Source organism: Narcine bancroftii, chromosome 3 (genome assembly GCF_036971445.1).
Source record: "Narcine bancroftii isolate sNarBan1 chromosome 3, sNarBan1.hap1, whole genome shotgun sequence".
In the NCBI taxonomy this organism is placed as follows: domain Eukaryota; kingdom Metazoa; phylum Chordata; class Chondrichthyes; order Torpediniformes; family Narcinidae; genus Narcine; species Narcine bancroftii.
This window is the reverse complement of record NC_091471.1, coordinates 258,518,833-258,538,040: the sequence shown is the minus strand read 5'-3', so window position 1 is coordinate 258,538,040 and position 19,208 is coordinate 258,518,833. Positions and strand designations below refer to the sequence as shown.

Genomic DNA, 19,208 nt, shown 5'->3' with positions numbered 1-19,208 from the left:
GGCTTGTATTCATTGGAATTTAGGAGAATGAGAGGAATCTTATTGAAACATTTTGAATGTTGAAAGGCATGGACAGATTAGATGTAGAAAGGTTGTTTCCCCTGTTGGGAGAGTCTAGGACAAGAGGGCACAACTTCAAAATTGAAGACTGTCCATTTAGAACAGAAATGCGCAGGAATTTCTTCAGCCAGAGGGTAGTAAATCTGTGGAATTTGTTGCCAGAGGCGGTTGTGGAGGCCGGATCATTGGGTGTATTTAAGGTAGAGAGTGATAGGTTCTTGTTTAGCCAGGGCATCAAAGATTATGGGGAGAAGGCCATGCAGTGGGGCTGTGGGAAAATGGATCACCTCATGATTAATGGCAGGGCAGACTTGATGGGCTGAATGACCTATTTCTGCTCCTATGTCTTATGGTCTGTAATCCATCAATCTGACTTATTTCAGAGGAACAACTTGCTCCCGGATGAAAATAATATTGTACAGTTGCAAGAGGAATTAAAAGCTCTGAAAGTACGGGAGGCAGAGGCAGTAACTTCCATGAAAGAGCTGCATCAACAGGTGAAGGACTTGGATGAACACTGGCAGGTAAGCAAGGTCTGGCCACTCCTGCAGGGCCCTTCCAATATCCTGTCCGTCTTTGCACATTTCAGAGTATATCCGAGCAAAAGAAGTGTCAACTTCATCAGGTCCACAGACTATATATTATTTAAAATATGCTCTTGAGCTGTGCTCACATTGAATTGAAATGTTTTTAGCGACACCTTGCACGGACTGGAGGTCGATGGAAGGATTCTCCGAAGAAGAATGCTACAAATGAACTGCACAATGAGTTGATGACTGTGCGCTTCAGCGAAGCCCAGGCGCAGGCTGAACTGCGGGAACTGAGGCACAGAGTCCTGGAACTGGAAACACAGGTACCCAGCCCAAACCTGCCAAACCCCTCTCACCCCTACTTCAGTGCCACTGGAGTAAAATAGGAAAGTCTGCAGATACCATGGTTGTAGTAACAACGCAATGCTGGAGAAACTCAGAAGGGTCCTTTATATCGCAAATATAAAGATACAAGACATTGATAAGGCCACATATGAAATACTGTGGTGAAACAAGAAAGTCTGCAGACGCTATGATTGTAGTTAACACACAAAAGTGCTGGAGAATCTTCAGAAGGTCCCACAGCGTCTATAGGAGGCAAAGATATATAACCAATATTTCGGGTCTGAGCCTTGGCAAAGGGCTCAGGCATGAAACATTGCCTCCTATGGACACCGTGGGACCTGCTATGTTCTCCAGCACTTTTGTGCATTAATTTGGAATTCCATGTGCAGTTCTGGTCACCCTGCTATAGGAATAATGTCATTAAACTGGAAAGGGTCCAAATAAAGAGAATGTAATCAGTATTGGAATGAGAGACAGCATAGACTAGGACTTGTTTTCTTTGGAGTATGGGGCTAAGGAAGTTTCCAAATCACGAGGTGCATGAATAAGGTGACTGGTCCATTTTTCCTCTATCGTAGGAGAATCTAAAACTCCAGGCAATAGGTTAAATTCAGGGGGTAAAAATTTAAAAGAACTCCTTTATCATACAGAATAATTTTTTTTTAGGCAAACGGCATGGTAACAGACCCTTTCGGCCCAAGATCCTGTGCCACCTAGTTACGCCCAATTAATCTACAACCCCTGTATGTTTTAACAGTGGGAGGAAACCCACACAGACAGGAGGAGAACAGACTAACAGACAGTGCCAGATTTGAACCCAGGTCACTGGTGCTGTAATAGGATTGCGCTAATCATGCCACCTTGTAGAGCTAGGCGAAAGAACCAAAGACTTGTTGATCCAAACCAAGGCTTTTATTAGCAAAAGACCGGAGCTCTTCACAGGTGGCCGACCAGTCCGGAATGATCCGACCTGGCTAGGGACACAACCCTTTAAGGCCCAAACAATAGGTGTGGCTTAGCTCTCAGCCAATCGCTGTAAGCACAGTCTAGATACAGTAACTATATACACTATGTACATTGGTGATAGATCTGTACTATCACACACCTTAAGATGGTCTGTTTTTGGCCCAAATGCCAGAGAAAGTGGTAGAGACAAGTGCAACTTTTAAAAGCTCTTTTGGCAGGAATGTGGATAGGAAAGGGTTAGACGGATATGAATCAAGCATAGGCAAATTGGATGAGCTCAGATGGACATCTTGGCCAGCTCTGCTGCATAACTCTCAACTCAAATCTAGGTCATCAAAGCATGCTGTCAAAGGATCAGTGAATGTCAATCCCGGATGGCTAAGGACACAGTGTTGCAAGGACAAGAAGGGCTTGTTATTATTATCTATGGATTGGTAGATTAATTGGCCACTAGTGTATCTGGCAGAATCTACGTGTGGGGGAATCCAATGAGTGTAAAATAGGATAATTCTAAGATTAATGTAAATGGACGCCTGGCAATCAGAATCGATTCAGTGAGCTGAAGGCTCTGTTTCCGTATATTATGACCTAGAATACCCTGCCCATTAACATGATGGAAGTGAAACGTTTAGGGGGAACAACTTCTTGCAGAGAGTGGTGGGAGTGTGGAATGAGCTCCCAGCTGAAGTGGTGAATGAGGGCTCAGTTTTGACATCTAATAAAAATGTGGACAGGTACATGGATAGATGGGGTATAGAGGGATACCTTCTGGGTGTAGGTCATGGGACAGGGCGGAATAACTGTCCAGCATCCACTGGATGGGTTGTAGCTCTGCTGCTCTGCTGCAGTGTCCAATGGTTCTATGAAGAAAATAATTTCAGGGGAACTGGATTGTTAGTGGATGGAATAAACTTGTAGGGCTGTAGCAGGGAGAGGTGAAAATGGGGCTGATTGGATTGCTCTCCAGACAGTTGCATAGATTTGATGGCTTCCATCAGTGTCATTCTGACTCTATGGCCCAGTACTGTCCCTGCATCAGGCAGATAGATGATGAAAGTGACTCAATTCTTATGTGTTGCCATTTGCTATTTTCACATTGTGTCAGTCTCCATTGTTGCTCCTGCTCTTTGTGTCTGTATAAATCTGGTTTATTGGAAAAATGTTGGTTCTCTACTCAGAACCAAGTGAACAGTAGCCTTCTGAATCGAACAGAACAGGCTTGCACTGGTTTGCAGGACAAGCTTCAATACGTCACAGCACAGAACAAAGGACTACAGACGCAACTCAGTGAGACCAGGCGCAAGCAAGCCGAGGTGGACTGCAAGGTGAGCAACTGCTGAACTTCCATTTTACTACTTGCCCCTCAAGCTCAGCCTGTTCAACAACAGGTGCCTTACTCCAGCCAGTCTGCTGGTTGTGGTAAAAATGTATCCCATCTGAGAAATATGGAGGCAATCTAAGCCATCTTGAGAGGGCTGAGTGAGTGCACAGCAAATCAGGAATGTTTCAATAGTCGAATGAATTATGTAATTATTTCGTCAACATAAATACAATGTGCAACTTCGTCTTAATGAACCATGAGAGGATGGTAACGTGGCAGCAAATGTTTGACCATTAGGAGTTGAGGAGGAGAAACACAGGGTTCCTTTCATCCCCAGAATTAATGACTGAATAGTGTGTTGTGAGGGTCGGAGAAGCAATGAGTCTGGACACAAATTCATTTTAACAAAAGACCTTTATTTTTGCGTGAGGGAAAGTTGCCGTAGAGATCACATGCATACGAACACACACCCAACACATCCAATACAGCAGCATCTGATAATCACTATAAACTATGTTAAATGTAGTATAGAAGGAAGACATAACAACATTAGCTGCTTTCCCTCGACCCGGTTAATTGGAAGAGAAGAAATACATTGCACCACAATAAGTTCCACACCTGTTACCAGCATACACCTTGGGATTGATTTGCCAGCGTCATCTCTGACTCGTGACATGGAGGGGAGCTTGAGTTCATTCTTCAGGGGAAAGAGAGGCCCAGCTACTTCACGTGTTGGTCTTTATGACCCCCTGCTGCTCAGTGGGGCTGGCCCAGGTATGCCCAAAATAGGGAAGGTGATTAAAGGAGTCAGTGGCGACGTGTGTTCTTTTAAAGGGATTAATGGCAAGGTGAGTGCTCAGTGTGGGTGGTCTTGACCTTGATTGGCAGATGTGGTGGCTTCCAACCAGGTTCACACCAGAAGGGTCACATGGCCCTCTACACTACAGATAGAAGTACAAAATTTATCAAAGCCATTTCCAGCCAGCTGGAAAACAGGCAGATGCTATAATGAACTGGGTGACAAGGTCATGGAGGGAAAGTTTATTGTGTCAATCTGAAAATATACGTCAGTTGTTATGTTTGCATGTCTTGTAATCGTAACATTTAACACTTAGAAAATAGCACATGCTCAGTATTTGGGGTTAAAAGAAGTAAGACCCGAGGGTAATGGTCTGTCCTTGTATCATTAACTAGCAATCTCTTCACATCTTTTTCTGCCTCTCCTTCCTCCGATCCCTCTCCCATTACTTCAAAACCCTGCAATTGAGAAGTTGAACATTATCCAATGATTCTTAATGTTACTTCTGTGGAGAACAGATACAGTAAAAACATAGCCAAATTGCATGTGCTGTGTAATATGCTGAGTGTGAATTAGTTGTGTTAATAATTAGTACTTGATCACTCTAATAATTGAATAATAATTTAGAGATACAGCACGATAACAGTCCCTTCCAGCCCATGAACCTGTGCCATCCAAACATGTCAATTAGCCTACCATCCCCTTACATTTTTAGAATGTCAGAAATACTGCTCCATGTAAGAAATGTGTGCAGTATCATGACCTATCTGCTCAATCCTCATTTAAGAAACAAATAAATGAGCTCAGGAGGATGAAAAGAAGAATGGAATACGATAATTAGATTGAGGTTCATAAACATGTAATATACATGGAATATACATGTAGTATATGTGGAATATACATGTAATATGTGTGAAATATGCCTGTAGAATACTTGGAATATACATGGAATTATACATGTATAAGTGGAATATACATTAAATGCATGGAATATCCATGTAATAAATGTGGAAAATACATGTAGTTGTGGAATATACATGTAGTAATTGAATATACATTTAATGTACATAGAATATATGTGTAGTATATGTGGAATATACATGTAGCATGCAATGAATATACATATGGTATATACATATAAGTATACATGGAATATACATGTAGAATATGTGGAATATGTAATACATGTGGAATATACATGTAGTATTTGTGGAATATACATGGAATATACATTTAGTATGTATGGAATATACATGTAGTATATCTGGAATATACATGGAATTTTACATGATAGAGGAATTAGGGGATTTGGGGAGAAGGCAGGTAGGTGGAGTTAGGTCATAAATTAGATCAGCCATGATCGTATTGAATGGCGGAGCAGGCTCGATGGGCCATTTTTGCCCTACTCCTGTTCCTACTTCCTATGTTCCTATGTTCCTATACTAGAAATATATATGTGGTATACGTGGAATATACATTAATATGTATGAAATATACAGGTGATATATGTGGAATATACACGTTATATGTGGAAATTCGGAGCCTCACAAAGATTAGCGTATACAGAGCCATTGTCATACCCACACTCCTGTTCGGCTCCGAATCATGGGTCCTCTACCGGCATCACCTACGGCTCCTAGAACGCTTCCACCAGCGTTGTCTCCGCTCCAGCCTCAACATTCATTGGAGCGACTTCATCTCCAACATCGAAGTACTCGAGATGGCAGAGGCCGACAGCATCGAATCCACGCTGCTGAAGATCCAACTGCGCTGGGTAGGTCATGTCTCCAGAATGGAGGACCATCGCCTTCCCAAGATCGTGTTCTATGGCGAGATCTCCACTGGCCACCGAGACAGAGGTGCACCAAAGAAGAGGTACAAGGACTGCCTAAAGAAATCTCTTGGTGCCTGCCCCATTGACCCCCACCAGTGGGCTGATCTCACCTCCAACCGTGCATCTTGGTGCCTCACAGTTCGGCGGGCAGCAACCTCCTTTGAAGAAGACCGCAGAGCCCACCTCACTGACAAAAGACAAAGGAGGAAAAACCCAACCAACCAATTTTCCCCTGCAACCGTGTCTGCCTGTCCCGCATCGGACTTGTCAGCCACAAACGAGCCTACAGCTGACGTGGACATTACCCCTCCATAAATCTTCGTCCGCGAAGCCAAGCCAAAGAGAGAAAGAGATATGTGGAAAATACATGTGGTGTACGTGGAATATCCATGTGGTATACGTGGAATATCCATGTAGTCAAGCTTCTAAACAATATTTTTTTAATTGACTTAGTAATTACATTTTCCAATTCCATCATATTTCACTGATAGAAAGTGGTATTACCGTTGGTCTCTAAGGACAGCTCGCTGAGCTGATTGGTTAAAGGTCGTGGGAATGCGTTTACATTTGTTGGCATAAATAAACAACTATCCCTTTAATCCATGATAGGTTCTTTTACTTGAAAATGATGAAGACAAAAAAGAACAAAAGATTAAATAATCACCTTCAAGGACTTGTTAGGTCTGTTTTTAAACCTTCAAATTGAAGCTGTTGAGTATTACAGTAAATGTCCAGTCTACCACTCTTTATGAAATAGATTCACAATCAACACAGTGTGCCCACGATTAGAGGCAGGGCTTGGGCAGAAGGAACGGAAGATGAAGGTGGATTAGCAATGTGATTATGAGAAAGGGTGTTTATATTTGAAGGTAAATAATTTTTGAAGATGGAGGTCTCTATGGATCAACCATGTCCCAGTATTGGAGTCTCATAAATAATATCCATGAGCATTCTAGAGGGGCATTTTTGTATTTAATAGACGAGTGAACAGCTTCCTTCTCCAGCTGCAGCCGAGTAAAGGGGATGCAGCATTGGTTGAGGATCAGAAAGAAAAGTTCTAGTAGAAAATTTTTTAAGACTGGAGAGAACTCTGCAATGGAGTTCACAGTTGTTAGTGTTTAGACTATTGGTTTTTGAGGTGTGTATTAAACTCTGAAATACACTAAACAGTTCTTATTGACCGCTCCCGGCCCGGGGCTCGGCTTCCAACGGTCGGGCTGTGCGGGCTGCCGGGGTTTGCCTGGTGACAGTGGCCTGTGTTCAGTGCTCGAGCAGCGGTGCGGGCAGGCCCGGTCTCGGCTGGCTGTCCCTCCCCGCGATGCAGCCGTTACCTCAGGCGGACTCAGGCGTAACCTGGAAAAGCTTCAGGCCGCCCGCATCCCTCTCTCTCACCGCTGCTCTCACCCACCTCGGTCGCAGGCCGATTCCAGGGCGCACCACTCCATAACTGTGGACAGCGGTTGTAGATCTCCAGAAATGATTCGACCTAAAAGGGGAGGCAGGCCTCTTCAGCCCAGTTAAGCAACCTGCATAGGAGAAGGTCACTCCGATATAAAATCTACGACCCAAGGACCTCGCTGCCACGTCCCAGCTTGCTTGGCCACAGCACACGAACCATGGGTGTAAAGGGTGGGGCCAGTACTGCGCACACTGCACTCCACCTAAAAGCTCCTTTGCGCAGACCCGAGGACAGGTCCACGTCCTCCCCCTCAAAAGAGGCACACAAACTCAAGCTAGCAAGCTGGAACATCAGAACCATGCTAGACAAGGCTAACAGCCACCGACCTGAACGTCGGTCTGCCCTCATCGCACATGAACTCCTCAGACTCGACATCGACATAGCCGCTCTCAGCGAAGTCCGCCTTGCAGTTGTAGGCAGCCTCCAAGAACACGGCGCGGGCTACACACTCTACTGGTCTGGCAAGCCTCAGGCTGAACAACGCCTATCTGGTGTTGGCTTCATGGTCAAGAACTCCATTGCCTCCAAACTCGAAAACCTCCCGACATGCCACTCTGACTGGATCATGTCCATGCGACTCCCCCTTCAAAACAAGCGACACATCACTCTCATCAGTGTCTATGCTCCAACCCTTCAGGCGGAACCAGCAGAAAAGGACAAGTTCTACACTGATCTGCGCAACCTCATCCAACGCACCCCTACAGCCGACAAGGTTGTCATCCTTGGTGACTTCAACGCTCACGTCAGCAAAGACTCAGAAACCTGGCCAGGAATCCTTGGCAAGCATGGTGTCAGCAAGTGCAATGACAATGGGCGCCTCCTGTTGGAGCTCTGCGCAGAACAGCAGCTTGTCATTACTAACACCCTTTTCCAGCAGAGAGACAGCCTGAAGACTACCTGGATGCATCCCCGATCCAAACACTGGCACCTCCTGGACTACGTTCTGGTGCGAGGAAGAGACAAACGAGATGTGCTCCACACCAGGGTCATGCCCAGCGCGGAATGCCACACTGACCACCGGCTGGTTCGCTGCAAGGTCAACCTTCACTTCAAGCCAAAGTTCAAGCACAGTGGAGCCCCCAGAAAGAGGTTCAATGTTGGAAACTTGGAGTCAGACGTAGTGAGAGGAAACTTCCAGGCAAACCTCCAAGCAAAGCTCGAGGATGCAAACTGCCTCACGGACACGTCTCCTGAAACCCTCTGGGATCAGCTGAAAATGGCCATACTGCAATCCACTGAAGAGGTACTGGGCTTCTCCTCCAGGAAAAACAAGGACTGGTTTGACGAAAACAAACAGCAAAGAAACGATCTGCCCACCAGGCTCAGCTTGCAAAGCCTTCCTGGCCAGAAAAAAAATGAGCCTTCCGTCTCGCATGCAGCCATCTTCAGCGCAAACTCCGGGAGATCCAAAATGAGTGGTGGACTAGCCTCGCCAAACGAACCCAGCTCAGCGCGGACATTGGCGACTTCAGGGGTTTTTATGAGACACTAAAGGCTGTGTACGGCCCCTCACCCCAAGTCCAAAGCCCTCTGCGCAGCTCAGACGGCGAAGTCCTCCTCAGCGATATGATCTCCATCCTCAATCGATGATCAGAACACTTCCAATCTCTTTTCAGTGCCAACCGCTCAGTCCAAGAATCCACCCTGCTCCAGCTCTCCTTGATTCTAGAGCTGGATGAGGTCCTTACCTGGGAAGAGACATATAAGGCAATTGAACAACTGAAAAGTGTGAAAGCAGCAGGTATGGATGGAATCCCCCCCCCAGAGGTCTGGAAGGCTGGCGGCAAACCTCTGCATACCAAACTGCATGAGTTTTTCATGCTCTGCTGGGACCAAGGAAAGCTGCCTCAGGACCTTCATGATGCCATCATCATCACCCTGTACAAAAACAAAGGCGAGAAATCAGACTGCTCAAACTACAGGGGAATCATGCTGCTCTCCATTGCAGGTAAAATCTTCGCTAGGATTCTCCTTAATAGACTAATACCTAATGTCACCGAAAATGTCCTCCCAGAATCACAGTGCGGCTTTCGCGCAAACAGAGGAACTACTGACATGGTCTTTGCCCTCAGACAGCTCCAAGAAAAGTGCAGAGAACAAAACAAAGGACTCTACATCACCTTTGTTGACCTCACCAAAGCCTTTGACACCGTGAGCAGGAAAGGGCTTTGGCAAATACTAGAGCACCTCGGATGCCCCCCCAAGTTCCTCAACATGGTTATCCAACTGCACGAAGACCAACATCAGGTCAGATACAGCAATGAGCTCTCCGAACCCTTCTCCATTGACAACGGAGTGAAGCAAGGCTGCGTCCTCGCACCAGCCCTCTGTACTATCTTCTTCAGCATGATGCTGAAACAATGAAGACACTGTTTACATCCAGTACCGCACGGATGGCAGTCTCTTCAATCTGAGGCGCCTACAAGCTCACACCAGGACAAAAGAGCAACTTGTCCGTGAACTACTCTTTGCAGACGATGCCGCTTTAGTTGCCCATTCAGAGCCAGCTCTCCAGCGCATGACGTCCTGTTTTGTGGAAACTGCCAAAATGTTTGGCCTGGGAGTCAGCCTGAAGAAAACTGAGGTCCTCCATCAGCCAGCTCCCCACCGTGACTACCAGCCCCCCCGCCACATCTCCATCGGGCACACAGAACTCAAAACGGTCAACCAGTTTACCTACCTTGGCTGCACCATTTCATCTGATGCAAGGATCGACAAAGAGATAGACAACAGACTCGCCAAGGCAAATAGCGCCTTTGGAAGACTACACAAAAGAGTCTGGAAAAACAACCACCTGAAGAAACACACAAAGATCAGCGTATACAGAGCCGTTGTCATACCCACGCTCCTATTCGGCTCCAAATTATGGGTCCTCTACCGCATCACCTACGGCTCCTAGAACACTTCCATCAGCTCTGTCTCCGCTCCATCCTCAACGTTCATTGGAGTGACTTCATCACCAACATCGAAGTACTCGAGCTGGCAGAGTCTGCAAGCATCGAATCCATGCTGCTGAAGACCCAACTACGCTGGGTGGGTCACGTCTACAGAATGGAGGACCATCGCCTTCCCAAAATCGTGTTATATGGCGAGTTCTCCACTGGCCACCGAGACAGAGGTGCACCAAAGAAGAGGTACAAGGACTGCTTAAAGAAATCTCTTGGTGCCTGCCACATTGACCACCGCCAGTGGGCTGATATCGCCTCAAACCGTGCATCTTGGCGCCTCACAGTTCGGCGGGCAGCAACCTCCTTTGAAGAATACCGCAGAGTCCACCTCACTGACAAAAGACAAAGGAGGAAAAACCCAACACCCAACCCCAACTAACCAATTTTCCCTTGCAACCGCTGCAACCGTGCCTGTCTGTCCCGCATCGGACTTGTCAGTCACCAACGAACCTGCAGCAGACGTGGACATACCCCTCCATAAATCTTCGTCCGCAAAGCCAAGCCAAAGAAAAAGAAGAACAGCTTCCTTCTATTGAAAGATTTTGGTTATTTCTTGCTCAGTCCTGCCTCCTGTGTCAGGAGGCATGTGATGGCTCAAAGATTAATATTACACTGTTAGCTGATGGAGCAAATAAAAATATAGATGCAATCCAAAATCTGAAAAATTGGGATTTCTTTCACATTTCTATTGCAATCATGTCATCGATTCTACAATCACACCATCAAATATGCTCTTGCATAGATTCTTTGTACAATCAAGTACAAGTCCAAATTTATCGTCAGACATCACATCAGAAGTAAAATATGAAAGTCTGCAGACACTGTGGTTGAAATAAAAACACAATGCTGGAGAAACTCAGCAGGTCCAACAGTGTCCTTTATAGAGCAAAGATAAATGTAAAGGCCCAACATTTTGGGTTCAAGGCTTTCATCAAGGTATGAGCAAAATGTGGGCAGGCGCCTGAACATAATATTGGTGGGAGGAGCACAGGCCCACAGACAGGAGGTAATAGGTGGATGAGGGAGGGTGAGAACACTAGCAAAAAGTGGGAGGGGGTGGCTCTGTGAATGGAGAGGGAAGGGGGGAGAGCTGGAGATAAGGAGAGAGGGATGGGGAAGAGAGGGAGAACGGGGAGTGGGCCAGCAGAAAACAGAGAAGTTGAAGTTAATGACCTCTGGTTGGAGAGTGCCCAGACAATATTAGGCGTTGCTCCTCCCCAATATACGGGTGTCCATGGTGTGGCAGTGCACAAAGGCATGCACAGATATGTTGGTGTGGGAGTGGGTCATTGACAGGGATCTCCTCGTGGCCAGCCATTTCAATTCTGCACCCCACAATGCTGGAGAAACTCAGCAGGACAAACAACGTACAGAAAGATACAGAACCAAGGTTTTGGGCTTGAGCCCCTGATGCCTTGACGAATTCCTCCACCATTGTGTTTTTACATCACATCAGAAAGCATCAACTCGATCATCCTGAGCTGCTGTGAGAATGAGTGGGAAAGTGTGTAAAGTCTTGAAGCTGGTATCTTAATGTCCCTTCTTTAAGGAGCCTGAGAAAGTGGCCATTCCTTGTGACGCCAACTTCCCAGATGCTCTTAAGGATAATGAATTTATTCCCATATACACAAGTCAAGTTTATTGTCATCTGATCGCACAAGTACAACCCAACAAAACAGCATTCTCCACTTCTCGGTGCAAAACACGCAGACAAACAACCAGACATAACACACATACAGACAAACAATACATATGCAGGTCATGTATTCATAGATACAAATAAATGAATAAATAATGTTTCATGAATATGGGAGTCTCGGAGGGTTAGTGTGAGCAGATCCTTTGTTCATTAAGCGTTTTCGCTGCCCATGGGAAGAAGCTGTTCCTCAGCCTGGTGGTACTGGCTCTGATACTCCTGTATCTCTTTCCTGATGGGAGCAGCTGAAAGATGCTTTGTACATGGTGGAAGGAGTCCTCAATGATTTTGCGCGCCGTCGTCAGACAATGATCCTGTTAGATCATGTCATGGTGGAGGGGGCGCGCGGTGTATGGGGTGGATACTCCAGTGATCCTCTCTGCTACTTTTATGGCCCTGTGGATTGACCTCCCATACATTTCACTGCAGCAACAATGTGACACTGTGAAGCAGCCAGCCAGGACTCTCTGGATAGAGCACCTGTGGAAGGTTGACATATGGTGGGTGGTAGCCTTGCCCGCTTCAATCTTCTCAGGAAGTACTGATGCAATTTCCTGACCAGTGAGGAGATGTTGTGTGTCCATGATAGGTCACTAGTTAGGTGGACTCCAAGGAACCTGGGCTCTCCACTCTCCACTAGAGTTATTAATGTGAAGTGGAGAGTCCTCATTCCTGATACTCCTGAAGTCCATGATCCTCTCCTTCGTCTTGTCCACATTGAGACTCAGGTCTTCTCTATAATACGACCCATCATTGTGATAATGAGCCATCTGTAAACTTGATGACACTGTTGGAGCTGGATCGTGAACAGGAGCGGCTGAGCTCACAGCCCTGAGGTGTGACAGTACTCGGTGCTCGATATTCTGCTACAGTCTGGACAGATTGTGATCTCTCCGTTATGAAGTCCAGGATCCAGTTACAGAGAGGGGTGTTGAGTCCCAGCGAGGACAGCTTCCCCCCCAGCATCTGGAGAATGATAGTATTAAACACTGATCTGGTCATTGAACAGCAACTTGGCATATGAGGTGTCATTCTCCAGGTGGGTCAGGACAGAGTGGAGGGAACTGTAGAACTGTTTCTTCTACAGATGAATTGAATTGAGTCCAGCGTCTCTGGGAGGTGCCTTTTGATGCATTCCATCATCAGACGCTCAAAGCATTTCATAATGGTGGAGGTCAGTGCTACAGGGTGGTTATCATTGAAGCCTGTTACCGTTGCCCTCTTGGGTTCCAAGATGTTGGTGGCTGCCTTGAAGCTGGAAGACAATGGACTGCTGCAGTGAGGTGTTAAAGGTGTCTGTTAAAACCTCCGTCAATTGGTCTGCACTTCATCCACACGCAGAATTGAATTAAAAAGATAATAAATGCAATAGATAATATTGTACGGTTGGCATAGCAGTTAGCTTTACAGCAGCCACAACTAGGACCCGGGTTCAAATCCCACGCTGTCTGTAAGGAGTTTGTACTTTCTCCCTGTGTCTGTGGCGTTTCCCCTGAGGGCTCCAGTTTCCTCCCTCTGTTCAAAATGTACCAGGGGTACAGTTTAATTGGGCCGAAATGGCCTGTAACCGTGCTGTATGTCTAAATTTAAGTGTAAAATTTCAATATTTACATTTATCCTAGTACGAAAAGATAGTGGCTTTGCAAAAATGTAGACAATCCTCTTGATGTTGAGAAGTTGGTTTTCAGGCTTCTGTACCTTCTGCCCGAAGGCAGAATGAGAAGTGATTGTGACCAGTGGGATAAGGGGGTGGGGTTCCTTTATGATGTTGGGTGCTTTCCTGAGGCAGTGTTTCATGTCTTCAATGGATGTGATGAAAGTAGCTTTGTGTCAACTGTTACATTGTGATACAATATTCTAAAGATTAAAATTGGCATCAGTAAATGAACTCATGTCCAACATTGGAGTTTTAGGCACCAGTCTCATTAAGGAATAATTTTGGATGGTTCTCATTAAAGAAATACTGAAGCAAATGCTGCCATAATTTTGTTTAATTGCAGAACTGGACAATGTATTTAACTTTAGAGCCTTTAAATCTGCTTTTTTTTCTCCAAACAGTTGATTCTACAGTTCCCTGAAATAGATTCTGCATTGAGCCACTAGAGCTCCTAGTGAAGTTATAGATGATTTAGATTTATTGTCAGAAAACATACATGATATCACATGTAACCCTGAGATTCTTTTTCCTGCAGGCCAGGGAGAATTACCACTTATTGGTAGTGCAAAAAAACACTGACTCTACGTACATGTAAAGAACTGTAAACAAACTGACTGTGCAATACAGAAAAAAATATCAATAAGATACAAAAGGAAGAGTCCTTAAATGAGTCCCTGAGTGAGTTTGTCATTGAAGAGTCTGATGGAGGAGGGGTACCTGGTGGTGCAAGTCTTGTGGCACTGATACCTCTTTCCTGACGGTAGCAGCAGGAACAGAGCGTGTGCTAGGTGGTGTGGATCCTTGATGATTGCTGCTGCTCTCTGACGGCATTGTTCCCTGTAGATGTTCCTGATGGTGGAGAGGAGTTTGCCTGCGTTGGGCTAGGCTGTAATGCAGCCAGTCAGCACACTTTCCACTATACCTCTGTAGAAACTTGCTAGGGTTTTCGATGTCATGCCAAACCTGAACATAGAATACTACAAGTCTTTCAGATCACGATGTTGTGCTAACTTATATATACCTACCAAAAGAGCTAAACTATAACTAAAAACGAAACCTTCGCTCTATTTTTCTTTCATCCATGTGCCTGTCTTAGAGTCTCTTAAATACCAATATTTTCCAGCCTCCACTACCCTCCCCCCCCCCCACCCTGGCAATGTATTCTGGGCACCCACAACTCTGTATTAAAACAATGTCCCCCTGACATCTCTCATAAACCTTCCTCCCTTCATTTTGTACAGATGTCCTCTGGCCTGTGAAGAAGATATTGGCTGCCTACTAATCTATGCCTCTTATGATCGTGTAGACTCCGATTACATCACCTCCCCTTCTTCTTTGCTTCAAAGAGAAAAGTCCCAGTTCTACTAACCTTGCCTCAGAAGACATATTTACCACATCTTTCCTGTAATGGGGTGACTAGAACTGAATACAATTCCAAGAGGTTTATAGAGTACCTCACGACTCCTGAACTCAGTGGCCTAATTAATGAAGCCCAACTTACCAATGACCTTCCTAACTATCCTATCAATCTGTGCAGAAACTTTGAAAGATCCATGGATTTCTACCACATTGTTAAGTATTCAGCACGCACTCCGTTTAACCTTCCAAAAAACATCACTTCTCACTTATCTAGATTTTTTATTATATTTTATTTCATTTGTAAGAAACAAAAAAAGGACTCAATTAATGTATATACATATATTTACAAATACACAAAAAAATTGTATCCTTCAAATGTCCGGAAATAACCCCTCCGTACCTTACAAGAAAGGAAAAGAAGGAGCGGACAGAGAGGGAGAAGAGGAAAAGGGGAAAGAGCTGGCATCATCATTTAATACAATCAAAGAAGAAATGAAAATATTAAATTACTAATAAGGGATGAAAAATAAAGATAAAATATTTAATAAATAGACTAAACTATCCAGATATTCAAATAAGGCAGCCAAATATCGATGAACCTGTTATGTTAATTTCTTAGATTAAGTGATTTTCTCCAGGAGTTTACAACTTTACATTTCCATATTCCAATGATCAGTAGGTAAGAGGGGATCAGTTGCAATGTTACTGCTAGACATATCCTGGCTATTGCCAAAGCGATTTTAATTAATTTGGGAAGTTAACATTCATGTCAGCCAAATTCCCCAAAAGGAACAATTGCAGGTCAAGAGGGAAGTCCATAATTTTTGCTAATATTTCCCCCAAATGTATCTTAAAAAGTCTTAATTTTCTGAATAACCAGGTACAATGTATAAAAGTATGCCACACCGAAAGCACAGACTTGAGATTTCCAATTTGCTATAATGTAGCTTTTGAGGTGTGAGATATAGTTGATGTAAAATATTGAAATAAATCATTCTATATCGTGAGAGTTGTCATACTATCTAGGCATAAATTTGACCAGCGTTGTTGATCAATTACAATCCCCAAATGCAATTCCCATCCCTCCCGAGATCTATTTAGCCCAATTTTTGGGCTTTGCTCTTGGAACAGGAAATACATGGAGGTTTAGTGTCCGTGCTACATGAAGTGTGGAGTAAGAATGACGTGTCGAGGGCGAAGACTGATTTATTGCTCTGCCAGCTGTGTTCATATTCACTCCCTGCCTCTGACGACAGGAGTAATGTCATCGTACCGCCAGCCTCCACTGGCCAGCGTTCCTGCCATTGCCCACTGTTTCCCACCATGGGTCCCTGCGGGGCCCTCACGATCACAGCGTTTGCCAGCTATTTTGTGAGCCGGGCTGTGACTCGGTTCATGGGCTGCTACACAACCAACTCCCTCAAGAACCAGCGATCAGGATGTCCGCTTCCACTTTGGATGGCCTACTTCTGCACCGCGGGGGCTGAGTCTCGACTGGCTAATGTCTTCATGGGCCAGTTTTAGGCAGTTGAGGGTGAAGGTTTCCTCTTTGCCAGCAACATCTAATGCATATGTCAACCCATTATGCCTGACGACCCTGTATAGCCCCTCGTATGGCCATTGGAGAGTTGCCTAGTGCGCTCCACTTCACACAAAAACATTCACAGGTGTGCAAGTCTTTGGGGATGAAAGATTTGGGTTGGCCATGTGCTGGGTGCTGTGTAGAGGCTGGGGTACTGTTACGAGCCCAGACGACCCCAAAACTCAGCAGCAATAGATATTCACCAAGAAAAATGGTTGCTTAAAGAAAAGTTGCTTTTAATTATCTTTAAACATGAAAACAAAATCACACTTTAACTTAACTAACCTAACTTAACCCCCTTCTAATTCTAAGTGCTCATGTATGTAATATGTGTGTAAGTTCAGAAAAGTTCTTTGAAACAGTTCAATCTCACTTCTCATTCCTCCAAGTTCACTGGTTACAGGTAATTCTTGTACTGTGCACAGAATTTAACATTTATAAAGTTCTTTGAAACAGTTCAATCTCACTTCTCATTCCTCCAAGTTCACTGGTTACTGGTAATTCTTGTACTGTGCACAGAATTTAACATTTATAAAGTTCACCAGGCTTTGGTGCTTGAAAAGTAAATGGTTACCACTCAGAAAGGTTCTTGTCGTTTTTCAGAGAGAGATTTTTTGTACATTTACTTCCTTCAGTGTCTTGCCGAAGAAACTTTTGCCTCTTCAGCGTTTTCCAGATGATAATTTCTTTCTTTCAGGTCACCACACCGTTCCTTCTTGTTTATATTATTCCAAGTGAAACATTAGACAGCATGAACCACAAGGGTTTTGACCAGGCCATCTTCCAAATGGCTTTCCACAAACTTGCCAGCTTGTCCTGTTCCAGTCCCAGCTACTTCTGCTGGTTGTAACACTGTAGAAGTGATCTCTGTGTGTGTGTGTGTGTGTGTGTGTCTCTCTCTCTCTCTCTCTCTGAGAGAAAGCCTGTTTGACTCTCTCTTCTTGAAAAACCACATGACCCTCAGAACATCGCCAGACTGAAGGCGGTTCCGACAAGATCTTTCATCTGTTGCCTTTTGTAAACAACAATCCATTAGTGAAGTCTCTTGAGCACTCTTCAAAGCTCTTGCAAAACCTGTGGAGCCGACATGGCTAGCATGGGGCAGAGCTCCAGTATTTCAAATCAGATCTGTTTTAAAGTGTTTATATGTAACCTACTCTAACAAACCTTTCCCAATTTATCTCCCAAAAGCATTTCTATATACTCTGTCACAGTACCCAGTCTTTCCCTCAGCAGTTTCTGTGGTTGTATTGGTCTTGGGCCACCTCATGGAGTGGTCAACCATAGTGAGGAGGAAACTGGTAGCGGCCCTATGATGTCAACATGGACATGGCTGTGAATTGTAATGATGACTAATTTAAATTCTGCTTCTTTTAACGTTAATCTGATTAAGAGGTAAAGAGTATTGGTGTATATTTTAAAAATTGAAGGTTGATGTTATTGTTTTGCAAGAGACTCATTTGGCTGAGAAGGAACAGCAGAAATTGAAAAGAAATTGGGTTGGAGGGGGCATGGTGTGATGGCATAGGGAGAAGATGTGGGAAAACACCTCCCAATGGCAGAATTTTTAAAAACCCATATAAAAGTTTTAAAATTATCTTAAAAACTGTTGATTGTACTGCTGAAGTATTCTTCTAGCATGAGAAAAACTAAAACTCAAACCGTAAAGAAAACAGCCACCAGCTAACAACAACGGAGGAATCTCGGCCTACTTTACAAATGAAGCCTTCGGATTCAATTTCCCTTCAACCCCAACTGCAACACCAGTCCAGCAGTAAGGTGCACACAACACCAGTGCTGACTTTGCGTGCGGTCGCGCATTTTGGCGCCGGTGTGCGAAGTCAACCCACTCCTGACCAGAAAGAAACTTCATGCATGTGCACATCACCTGAAATGGCCCAGGCTGCGGGGGACCCAGTCTTCCTCGGCCCAGTGTCTCTGGGCTGATGAGCAAGGGAATCCGCACCCGTAGTCGGGCTAGTGGCTTTTATACCGATGGAGGAAGAAGAGGTCATAGTTGGAGTGGAGAAGGAAGAGGAACAATACCAGATGGAAGAGGAAATAGCAATATCTCAGGGTAGGCCTGTGGTGAGGCAGGCTTCTAAGTTTAAGTCTGATCCTCACCAATCAGATTTATCTAAGCAAGTAGAAAACTTGACTTTGCAAATAAGTCAAAGATTCTCAATTATGAAGAATCAGTTTGCCGAAATGAAGGGAGAAATAGCTTTAGTTAAAATGGATGTGGCAAAATGTTTGAAGGCTGTCGATAAGGTTCAGGATAAATATAAGAAGATTGAAGAAGAATTTATTGACTGTAAAGATGATGTTGATCAGTGCAAAGAAAATGTGGGACAGATGGAGGATTCGTTTACCGGTTGGGAAATTCAAAAGACTGAATTGTTGAAGAACAGTGATGCTTTGGAGAATCAAATTTGGAGGAATAATGTTAAAATAGTGGGTCTTCCTGAAGATTTTGAAGGTCCAGACCTGGTCCAGTTTTTTCAGAAGTGGATTCTCAAGGTTTTGGAAAATAATGCATTTTCCAAACGGTCTGGAGTTTGACAGGGTTCATCGAGCAATATGAAGGAAGTCACTTCCTGGTCAAGCACCACATTCTATCTTGATACGTTGTTTGCGTTATCAGGACAGAGA

The 19,208-nt window shown here is 44.6% G+C and overlaps 1 protein-coding gene across 7 annotated transcripts in view; it reads left to right on the top strand.

Annotated features, from left to right (window-relative positions):
- Window positions 1-19,208, top strand: part of LOC138758575 (EVI5-like protein) — a 424,266-nt gene that overhangs the window by 323,506 nt on the left and 81,552 nt on the right. For 6 of the 7 annotated variants that reach the window (XM_069927712.1, XM_069927716.1, XM_069927713.1 and 3 more), the window contains 3 exons: window positions 444-584; window positions 755-913; window positions 3,080-3,226. In XM_069927712.1, coding sequence (XP_069783813.1) covers window positions 444-584; window positions 755-913; window positions 3,080-3,226 — 447 coding nt within the window. The remainder of the gene's footprint in view (window positions 1-443; window positions 585-754; window positions 914-3,079; window positions 3,227-19,208) is intronic. The other variant, XM_069927717.1, reaches the window with a different exon arrangement.